Source organism: Mus musculus, chromosome 5 (assembly GCF_000001635.26).
Source record: "Mus musculus strain C57BL/6J chromosome 5, GRCm38.p6 C57BL/6J".
In the NCBI taxonomy this organism is placed as follows: Eukaryota; Metazoa; Chordata; class Mammalia; order Rodentia; family Muridae; genus Mus; species Mus musculus.
In genome coordinates this window covers 13,598,886-13,610,668 of record NC_000071.6, presented here as the reverse complement: position 1 = coordinate 13,610,668, position 11,783 = coordinate 13,598,886, and the positions used below count along the sequence as shown (strand labels likewise).

Genomic DNA, 11,783 nt, shown 5'->3' with positions numbered 1-11,783 from the left:
GTGCGAGAGTGTCTTGTCCATATCCCAGAACATATCTTGGGAACTAGGAGAAACATCTTTTTCCAGAAGACGAAAGCAAAGAAGCAAATGGAGATGATCATCATTAGTGTGTGCTCCATACCAGTGCTCCACAGTGCTCAGGACATGAGGAAAAGTGGAGAGACCATTGTCACTAGTGGGAGCTTTATACCAGCACTCATCCTTCTTCATTTCATGATTTCCATAAATTATCTCATTTATAGACAGAAATTAGAAATCCAGTTTAACAAGAAAATCAAGAAGGAAGACCAACGCGTGGATACTTTATTCCTCCCTAGAAATGGGAATAAAATATCAATGGAAGGAGTTGCCGAGACAAAGTTTGGAGCTAAGACGAAAGGATGAACCATCCAGAGACTGCCCCACCCAGGGGTCCATCTGATAATCAGCCACCAAATGCAGATACTATTGCATATGCCAGCAAGATTTTGCTGAAAGTATCCTGACATAGCTGTCTCCTGTGAGGCTTTGCCAGTGCCTGGCAAATACAGAAGTGGGTGCTCACATTCATCTATAGGATGGAACACAGGACCCCCAATGGAGGAGTTAGAGAATGTCCCCAAGAGCTGAAGGGGTCTGCAACCCGATAGGTGGAACATCAATATGAACTAACCAGTACCCCCAGAACTTGTGTCTCTAGCTGCATATGTAGCAGAAGATGGCCTAGTAGGCCATCATTGGAAAGAAAGGCCCCTTGGTCTAGCAAACTTTATATGCCCCAGTACAGGGGAACGCCAGGGCCAAGAAGTGGGAGTGGGTAGGTAGGGGAGCAAGGCGGGGGGGGGGGGGTAGAGGGGACTTTTGGGATAGCATTTGTAATGTAAATGAAGAAAATATCTAAAAAAATATTCCCTAAACAAATAAACAAACAAACAAAAAGAAAGAAAGAAATCCAGTTTACCAACCAGTACCCACAGAGCTCCTAGGGACTAAAGCACCAACCGAAGAGTACACATGGAGGGACCCATGTCTCGAGATGCATATGTAGCAGAGGATGGCCTTGTGGGACATCAATGGGAGGAGAGGCCCTTGGTCCTGGAAGGCTCTATGTCCCAGTGTAGGGGAATGCCAGGACAGGGAAGCAGGAGTGGGTGGGTTGATGAGCAGGGCGAGGATGGGGTAGGGGGTTTTCAGAGGGGAAACCAGGAAAGGGGATAACATTTGAACAGTAAATAAAGAAAATATCTAAAAAAAAAAATCCCAGTTTACAGATGAAAGAGCTGGAAATTATATAGAAAATTACCCAAAGAAATCACCGAGAAAGGAATGAGCTGACACTTAAACCAGGTTGGGGTCTCCAAAACCCAGTGCTACCTGCTGGCTTCTTTGTATTTGATCTCTTCTATAGCAATAGGAAGGATGGTCTTCCCATCTTGTTCAGTTAGCCCAGAACCCATTTTCTCCTTCATCTTCTAAGATTATCTGACATTACTTTTCTCTCTTCCCTAAAATTATATTAAAATACCCTGTTATCTTTCAAGACAGATAATCATAAATCATAACCTGGCCAGAACTTTATTTCTGATGCTTTTGTGTGTGTGGTGTGTGTGTGTGTTTGTGTGTGTGAATAAAGTGATTATTTAAGGACTATCTAGCTCATTTTTGTTAACTGATAAAAATAAGACCTCTAGCTCAGTTTTAATGATTGGCTGAAGTAATAAAACTAACATACCTGATAATGAAAACAGTGTGTTGTATGCTTTAAATTGCTGTTATTATTCTTATTACAGTGATTTCAATGATGCTATGTCTTCTCTTTGACAACATGTGTGCAACATTTGGTTTCTCACTTTATAGCAAGTTGATTCTCAGGAACAACTTTTTTCTCAGCATTTACTCTTGTGCTGGGGCCTTAAGACACTCTCACACAAAGTGAATGTGGTTTGAGCCTTTGCTCACTTTCATCTAAGTCTCTTCATCAGCCTCAATTACTCTTACTTCTAGACAATAAAATGTTCTTAGTTTTTGAGACTCTGTCTGAAGGTCCCAGATATAGACGGTCATGGCAAGGAGGGAGGAGGAGAACAAGGAAGAAAGAGAACAGCTAGAAGCATAAAGTTCTTATGGCAATGTGTGCTCATTTCAATCCAGAAATCTGGGTTTCTTGCACTCTGACTTTTGAAAATGTGTTAAAATACTAATAATTAAAAATAGGCTCGTGGAATGCAGCCCCTTATTAGCTGGATTTCTGTGCAAGAATATGCCTACACAACTCATACTTACAATTATTATCCAACACAGTAACGACAGTGCTGCATTTTAATGACGACTTTCATTTATAAAGTATGTGCCGAGAATATGGTAATGTACTCCTCTGCTCACCCAGTCAAATCTTTTATTTTATATGAATCCAACCATTGTTATATTTAAACTAGTTTTCAAAAATTCATAAAAACAATATATTTTGTTTGTTGTTTAGAGAAAATACATTATAAGAGGCAGTTAAGGTGTTGTAACTGAACAGTTGTACAGCCTTTCATTTCTTCAGTCCTTTTTCATATCATGTTATCCCATACTCAAGCCAATAAATTATTTATTTCTGTGCACATTATTATAAACTGATCTGAATTCTAATATTTCATATTGTCCTAGTAATTTACTATATACTTTCCATTACATTTTTGTCATGTGTTATACACTACAATAATAAAATGCTCACTTTTCCCCCCAACATAAAACTTTTGTAATTATGTAGGAATTTCATGCAGTATACTCTTATTGTCTTTGCTAACCATTCCTTCCAGGCTTATTCTTCTACCCTTGGGTCACCCCCTACCCCTATCACCAAGTCTAATTTTTGTTTCACATATACTCACTGGAGCAGGACAAAACTTCTAGTGGCTCTTGCTCCCTCCCACCCCCACCCCCCAAGAAGCCATCAACTGTGAAGAGCTACACTTCAACATATTTATCATGTTTTTATAAGGACTCTCTTCAATAGATTTATATCTGGACTTTTTCTGGGTTGTGTGTGTGTGTGTGTGTGTGTGTGTGTGTGTGTGTGTGTGTGTGTGTGTGGTAGTGGAGGTTGTCACAGGAACCTTCAATGCCTCTCATTCTCACTTGAGTCTGCAGTCATCAATACCACCGCATGGATCTTGAACATCAACATGGTGTCCTGTGGCAGCACAGATCAAGAACATCAAAATGTTCACTTTTAATTGGATCAAATGACAATCAGGCTTGCTGGGTTTTAAATGTAAGGAAATCTGTACATTAATTTCTCTCCTTGAAAGATACATTGATAAACATTTCCTACTTTGTACAGGAAACTTTAAAAAATATTCTGAAAACCCTTTTGTTGTAGTGATGTCAAAATCTATTATTTTACCAAGCAGTAACCTCACCAGAGTGTATATTAGCGCTTCTGAATGTCTACTTATATTTAGATTACTCAATAATTTAAAATTAAATTATAATAGTCTATAACACATTTCAAAGACAGCCTGTGTAAGTTTTGGGGTGAATTTTCAATAACTCAGATAATTTTATATCATATAGATATTTTCTTTAAAGCTTATGAATACTTCTCAATAATAAATACAGATATACCTGACAGGATTTTTTTTTAAGAAGTAGTGTTAGGTGACAAAGAAGAGCACAGGAGAAAAAATATGAAAAGAGTCACCATCTCTAAATTTCAGGCTTCAAGGATGACAGAAAGATGTACCAGTAAGGGCTATTATAATCTGAAATATTTGTTCTGTGCTTTAGAAATTTTGAGTTATGGAACTAAAAGAGAAACCTTAATGATGGTATATTGCAATGCCAAATGAGTAAGTGACTATTTTGATGGAAACACAATATTTTTGGTATCTGTATACACTTATGCTTTTGAGTGATCACCTTTAATAAATGGAAATGTTCAATATAGCCATTAATAGTACACTTCTTCATATAGATAGCAGGTTTTCTCTTATTCTATATAGTAATTATTAGATGATAATTTCACTCACTTAACTCAAACCAAATACAATTAAATGGACTTGACATTAGGTTCATAGCACCTTAAAAGTGAAAATATCCAATGATTTTGCTCATAGTAAGTAGATGAAAAATTCAAATGAAATGCATAGATTAGTCATGGTCCAGGTTTGATAGAAATGTGTGGAAAAGTGCACAAAGACTAGGGGCCTATATTGATGTGTGCTCATATTTGGCAATATCTTGAATCATTGAATGAATAATTTAGTGATAAAAAAATGTTACTCTTTTTTTTTTGAATCTTGGGACACACCCACCCTGGAAATATAAATTCCTTTAAAAATGCCAAATAGCTAAAATAGAAAAGCTGTTTAGATTTGAACAAGTTTGTCTTTTCAAAGTTTAAACTTTTCTGGATTTAGCTATCAACAAGATAAACAAACCATTAAGAAATAAGCTACACAAAGGACATGGGTTTAAAATGTTTACTGATGTCTAATGCTCAACGAGGCTTACAAAGAGAAGAGAGGGTGAGGTAAAACTTCAAAATTACGCATGTTGTGATGGTTTGAACATATTTATGAGGATTTTTGTTTAGGTTCTATATAAATAAACATTATATCTATTCATGTCATATAAAGATCAAAAGAACATACATTTTGTTCTAGGAAATTAATAGTGACAATTTAATGTAATAGTGTGAGGTTGACAATTTCAAAATGAACCTAAGACTTTTACTTTTATTTCTACTTTTTGTATTTTTTTAAAAATATATATCTTTGCCTTTAATCACATATGCTTGCCTGACCTGCACTGTTGCTTGGCTATGAGTTACTCCACCAGAAAGACTTTGAACAAATACAAATTTCATACTTGAAAGGTGTTTTTATAGTAGCCGTACTGCAAACTATCAAGGCTAAGCTGGTTATTAAGGCCACATTTTTCCAATACTACAGATGGGTAAACAGAATAGCAATTGTCATTTGAACTGAGTTAGTGCACAGAGGGGTTAAACAAAGAAGCCAGTGTCTTTCTGCCATTCCTCCATGGAACTCAAAAATTCTAGCTGATGCATGGTGACCAACCCATTTACAAAACTTTCAATTTCAAATTGTTTCTAGCTAAAAGAAATGTAGGGACTAAGATGGAGCGGAGACTGAAGGAATGGCCAACCAGTGACTAGCTCAACTTGAGATTCATCCCATGGGCAGGCATTAATCCCTGACACTGTTAGTGATGCTGTGTGCTTGCAGACAGGAACCTAGCATAGTTGTCCTCTAAGAGTCTCTTCTTACTCAGCAGCTGACTGAGACAGATGCAGACACCACCACCACCAAACACTGGATGGAGGTTGAGGATCCCTATGGAAGAGCTAGGGGAAGGATTAAAGGCCTGAAAAGATGATGGAAACTCCACAGGAAGACCAACAGTGTCAACTAACCTGGACCCTTGGGAGCTTCCAAAGATTGAGCTACCAGCCAAAGAGTATACACTGGCTGATCCAAGGATCCAGCAGAGGTCTGCCTTCTCTGGCAACAGTTGGAGAGGATATGCCTAATCCTGCAGATACTTGATGCATCAGGATGTGGTGATACAGGAGGAAGGGAACACCCTCTCAGAGATGAAGGGGAGCGAGCGGGATGGGAGAGGAACCCTGTGAGAAGGGACTGGGAGGGATGCTGCATTTGGATGTAAACAAATAAATTAATTTACAAAAATAACTACAGGAAAGATTCTGGCAGAAAAATATTTTGAATGGCTATAGGGTCATTGTACATTGACACAGCCCCCACTGAGAGGAGACTAAATGAGGTCAGTATTAAGTAAATTAAGACATCAGAGTTGGATGAAACAAACAAACAAACAGAAGAAAAAGATCCAAACAAAAGGCACAAGAAACAGAGATCCACTCATTAGATTCTGTTTTATCTTATTTAATTTAATTTTATTATTATTCATTAGAAGTCTGTTTGTTTTCTAATGAGAGACAGAAAGGGAGTGGATCCCTATGGGATAAGGGAAGTGGAGAGAAACTTGGAGAAGAAGATGAAGGGGAAACTGTAATTGGTGATATATTATGTGATGAAAAAAACCTATTTTCAATAAAAGGAAAAAGAAAAAAGGAAGGAAGCTAAGGCATGTGTGGAGGAAGTAAAGAAAAATACCTGACATAGAATTATATATGCCAGGGATGACAATATGACTGAAACTCATAGGACAATAATTCAAACTCAGAAATTAGGACACCATTTTGACTTAAGGAATGATATTTTGTTTTTGTTTTGTTTTTGTTTTATTTTGTTGAATGAACACTTGTGCTCCATTCATTTGGAATACTTGTTCTCTGGGGGAAATACAGGAATTTTCATTGTTCCTGCCTCCCTTGTATTTATTCTACTTAGAGGTGCTTTTCTTTCTTCTTCTAGGAAAAGCCAACTGATAGTTCAAGCCATGTCACATATTCTCTGAAAGTCTCCTGGACTCTTCTCAACTTTTAGTTGCTCCCTTCATTCTGAATGACAGCATTTAGGCTGGGACCTTTAATTTGGCACTTTGCACATTCCAACATGGTTCTCTTCAGCCCTGATTTGCCGAGTTTCAGCGTTACTTGGCATCATACAAGGCACCAGAAAGAGAAACAACTGGACACAATCCTGCTTGGTATGGTGATGTATGTTTGAGAACTCAGGAAGTCAGGATGATCAGACTCAACATCATCCTCCTGGCTACAGTGTGAGTTAAAGGCCAGCTTGAGCTACAAGTGACCAAGTCACAACAAAGCAAAGTTCCTGACTTCAAGAAAATCTCAGCCTAGAAAGGGAAATACGTACATAGCAAGTACATCACACCACTGTGATAAGTGGGGCAGGCAAACCGTAAGCAGGGCACAGTGGTTTTTAAGGTAGATGTGTTGCTGCTAAGGCTATTCTGAAGAAAAATGGATTATCATACATGGTGATGATAACTCCTGTCACCTTTCATTTCATTATGAGCTTTGTGAAAGCAGAGCCACACCTCCTTCATCTTAGCATCACAAGTTCACAGTCATGATCTTTCCATAAGACTTGAACAGATAGAAGTCTAGTTTTGAGCCTCAAAGTGTCTAGAAGCTATACTTTATTTTCTTTTTAATCGTTTTGTTGGTTTCTGTGAGGTAGGATCCCATTAGTTAGCCCAGGTGGACTTCCTACCCACATTCCTCTTGCTTTACCCTCTTTTTGGAATTGTAGGTTGATGCTGTCACGTCTGGGTCCTAATATCATAACTTAAAATCATTCCTCTTTTATTAATTTGGTTTTATTTCTACCATAGACTGTGTTTGTGCACTTGGGTGTTGGAAATGAAGAAATAAGATTTTTCTTTGGTTAGGTTAATCAAGAAAGTTGACCAGTTATAAGAAAACCCATTTCTGGGGCAACTTTCACTTTGGGTTTGTCTTTATCTATTAATATACAAATGTGTGATTTTTGAATTAGCTAGTATAGGAAAGTTTTTAAAATAAAGCTAATAGAATTTCCATACTTTTGAAAATAATGTTTGCTTCTTTAAGGAAAGATATACTGTAAATATTAACATTGACTTAAATAATTATTACCAAGTTAAAATTAAAAGCTTTGGATTCTTTGGCACCAGGCCAGTTTGTAACCATCATGTTAGTATATAATAGTGCTAAGACCTGTTTGTCAAATGTGTCTTTGAAGCAAATAAACTCTGACAGACTTTCAGTGAATTAAATATGTGTTTAAAATAGTATTTATAAGAGAAGGACTTGAACACATTACAGAAATAAATCCATATTAATGCAGTGCTTGCCCATGAGCTGCAGGACAGGCCTCTAGATGCCAATCATCTGGAATCGGTATTGATCTTGAATTATGATGCTTCACATCATAATCCACTGATTAAAGACTTTCATCCATGTGTTCTTTCCAGGTATGACATAAAGAGAACAGCATTTAGTTTAAAGGGCAAAAAATTCACATCATCACTATAAATATAGAACACAGTTTACAGAATACTACAATGAAGAAATCTGTTAGCTAATTATGCTGATTCCTGACTCTGGTTCTCGAAGGCTTCGAAGCTTATCTTCCTCAATACCATATGTTATATGGAACAGTAAAGACATCTGAATTCAAATATTTTGAAGAAATGTGTATTTAGCAACTGAATACATGCTAAAAAGGAATAATTTACAGCAGCAATATCGTTACATTTTTCTCTCCAGTTTTCTAGTTCCCATCTGAAATGCAATGATAAATACAGATACGGAACAATTTACGACCTGGCAAAAAGCATGCTCTTCGAGGGGCACACCCTCTCTGCCCTTAAGTAGTACATAAGCCACCGCATCACTTGTATGGGAAATCTTGCACTTGAGGATGATGGTGAACAAACTGGAATGGAGCATCTATAGAAACTTGTAATTTACAGTGCTCTTTCTACTCTTTTCAAAATTATTTACACCTTTGTCTAATGTGTAGGTAGCAAAAATATTAAACACATACCATTATAAATCACTAAATTATACATAAAAGAAGCAATAAGTGTGCATTTGCATGCATTTACACTTTACAGTTGCTATCAGCGGGGCCTGCTCTCTCCACTGTGATGTATCTTTTTCAACTTGAGACTATTGTGAGACTGCTGTGGTAATTTGCTTAAGGTCACATGCATCTCTTAGGCAGGTCTTACCTGTGATGATACATGCATATGCCAAAGTCCATCTAAATTACTTAGTAAATGGGACATTCTTCTTCGTGCAAACTGTCCTCTCTCAATACACAATGGGAGGTTATAACTGTCATAAGATTTATGTATGTATGTGTGTATTTATTTATTTATTCCCTAGTTAATCAATAACTTTCTTTGAAACTTAGACATGGTGATTGATTGAGACATGTTAATATATTTGCTTGTTTTTAACACTTTTAATTGAAACCTAAGCAGTTTTCTATTGCTATTTCTTAGTGCTAAACAAAATGCATTCCGATTTTGAAAGGCATCCATAAAGTTATTAAACAACCTTCCTTCCATTAGATCCTTTATTGTTAAGAGCTAGAAAGAAATGGGAGAGTTATGTAATTGCCAATATACTTGTATCAGATGCAAATTTAGAATGAAATATAACATTAAATGTTTGGACAGTTAAGACCCTATTAAATGAGAGAATGGCTTATTTGGAGCATCCCTCTTTCTCTCACTTAATGTTCCTGACAATATTTTCTGTTCAGAGTGTGATCTCAAATAATTCATCCATTCAGCTTGCCTTTGAAGACATATTTCCAAAAGCAACACCATTAGTCAATGAGCCTAAAATCAGATGTAGGATGATTTTAGGCTTTTATATGAAAGACATGTCAACAAATTGTTTTTTTATTTAAATAATCATTAAAACTGAAACAGAAGCTTCCATCTGTGAACTATTTCAGTGGCGAGGGAATGACAATTTGGTGTAGTTGAGGTGAGAAGTTAATACTGAGTTAATTAGAATTAGGAGACAACTGGAGTTAAAATATCAACGCCACTTCATTTCTTAGCAAGAAGATATTTACTTTGCATTTTTGTGCATGCTGAAGGATCGAAGAAAAAAATTCCTGAAGTGAGGCCTGTAGCACCAATGAACTGGTCTATAATGTTGAATTTATTAAGCATTTTGAACTCAATGATTCTTAGGAAATCATCTCCAACCAACAAAGGCTATACATTCTGAAACATTTTGTGTTATCTTATATTTTATTCATAAAACAAAGAATTTTGCACTTTCTAGGTGAAGTGTATAGTTTCACTCTCATTGAGATAAAACACTTATAAGTTGTTCAGACAAATAATTGTATCATACAGGGTGGGTAAAATTTAGTTGATTCACAAAGAAATAGTTGAGAAATGTGTCATTTTGTTGTTAGAACATGTCCTGAATGTCACTGATTCCCCCCACCCCCGCTCTTTCTCTCTGCTTTGGAAATCATTAAGTGACTGAAAATAGAATCTTTGGTGGGATGTGGAATCATGAGCGAGTCCTATGCCTCACACATCATGCAAATATTCAAGCCAAGAGGGAAAGACATTTTATCAACACTCTGTTAAGACAATGTTCTTTTCATGAGACACATGAATTTAATTTTGCTCTTGATCCTTCAGGATGCCTCTAATGACTGTTTTCTTCTCTTTGTGCTGTCTTAATTTTTGGTTGACTGAAAACATTATGTATGTGAGAGTTAACTTAGATAATACCTTTGCAAGTCAGGGTGATAACCTTCTATCTGTTTGGTTTCTTCAAAGGGGAAGACCATAATTCTTGGTGTCAGTAAGTAATAGTACAGTGAGTAGGGACCTAAAGTGATATACTGCCTCTTACAGAACTGAAAACACAATGTAAAAAAGCAGCACACAGTTGGAATTTTTAAACAAACGATATAGCATGGTAACTGCAAGACAAGACCTACTCTAGCTTAGGAAACAGCTAATCTTTACTGCATATTTGCCATGGTACATTTAAATTATAACTTTAATAAAATACATCTTTAGATCAAAGCTGAAAGAAGACATCAGTAGTAGATCAATGTACTCCATTACTCTGGATGATGGGTGGTTTGTGTTTTTATATCTCCATAGACTATTTCACTCAGTGTCATTCTCCTTATTTTACTTCTCCAGTACATACAAACACGAGTGCTGGTAGACAAAACATCCTTGAATCCAATCACGTTTTGGAATATTCATCTGCTTACTAAATCCATGCAGTTTATTTTCAACTCTTGCTTCAATAAAATGGCTTTGCTGATGCAGTTTTTCTCCTTTCGATGGCAAATGACATTTTTATTTCTCAGGCAAAGAAGGAAGCAAAATGAACTTTCAGAGGAAACACTAAGTCAGCGGACGTGAACATCTATGCTCACCTGTGATCTCTGTCAAGCGTTGGTATACTGAAGAAAGCCTGCTGGGAAAGTTCCTCACGGACTTAAATTGGTGGAACCCGGTTGAACTTCCCATCATTGTAAACATCCACATAATGCCATGAAATGTTCATGTGTATTGCATTTTTTCCAGTTATTATCTAAGCAAGTTTGTACTTGTTTGAGGTTTTGGGAGGTGGCGCAGCTCAGACACTTCTGGGTGCCCGCTCAAACTCGTGGGTCCTCCTGTTTCTACCTTTCTTGCTCTCTTGCATGTGCTTCCACTTGTTGCTGCTCCCTTGAGAGTGCCCCGGCCTTTGTCGGCGTTGCTTTCGGTCCCTTTTCCACACTTGTTCACAGAACTCATCCATCGTGTTCAGGTTGGGGTGGTTAATGAGCTGCATGAAGTCTCGGTACCAGACTTTCTGGCTGGGCGTCATGCTGCTCGACATTTCTTTTATCTTAGAGCCATCTCCATCGTCATCTTTATGAAGAAGTTCTTCCAAATGTTCTGTGTCAATGACTTCCAGGGTTACCTTAAGAAGAGTTTGCATGAATCCGTGTTCCACAGCGTGACACAGGTAATTGCCTGAATCCTTCTTCTGCAGGCTACGGAGCAGGAGCCCTTGTTCTGTCCTGATGATATGATCACCCATTCTGATCTATCAGGAAAAGGCAGAGGAAGGCATGCGGATTTAATAGAAAGACAAGATCTGCCATTCTGGGTAAAAGAACTTAGATACCAGTTGAAGTAGGTTTTAGAAATTAACATTTTTAAGTTAAAATTAAAAAGTCTATGTTTAGACAAGAGCTATAGGGTCTGCCAATTGTTTTATAGATCCACTTGAAAATTTCTACTATACCACTGTTTTTATAGAATATCTTATAACTATTAAAATATTTAGCATAACTGGAGGGAAAATG

At 37.0% G+C, this 11,783-nt stretch overlaps 1 protein-coding gene across 7 annotated transcripts in view; it reads right to left on the bottom strand.

Annotated features, from left to right (window-relative positions):
* Window positions 1-7,183: 7,183 nt before the first annotated feature.
* Sema3a (sema domain, immunoglobulin domain (Ig), short basic domain, secreted, (semaphorin) 3A) overlaps window positions 7,184-11,783 on the bottom strand; it is a 478,664-nt gene continuing 474,064 nt past the window's right edge. For 4 of the 7 annotated variants that reach the window (XM_006503557.4, XM_011240665.3, XM_006503559.2 and 1 more), the window contains one exon: window positions 8,102-11,521. In XM_006503557.4, coding sequence (XP_006503620.1) covers window positions 11,066-11,521 — 456 coding nt within the window. In that variant the 3' untranslated portion in view covers window positions 8,102-11,065. 7 annotated transcript variants of the gene reach the window in all.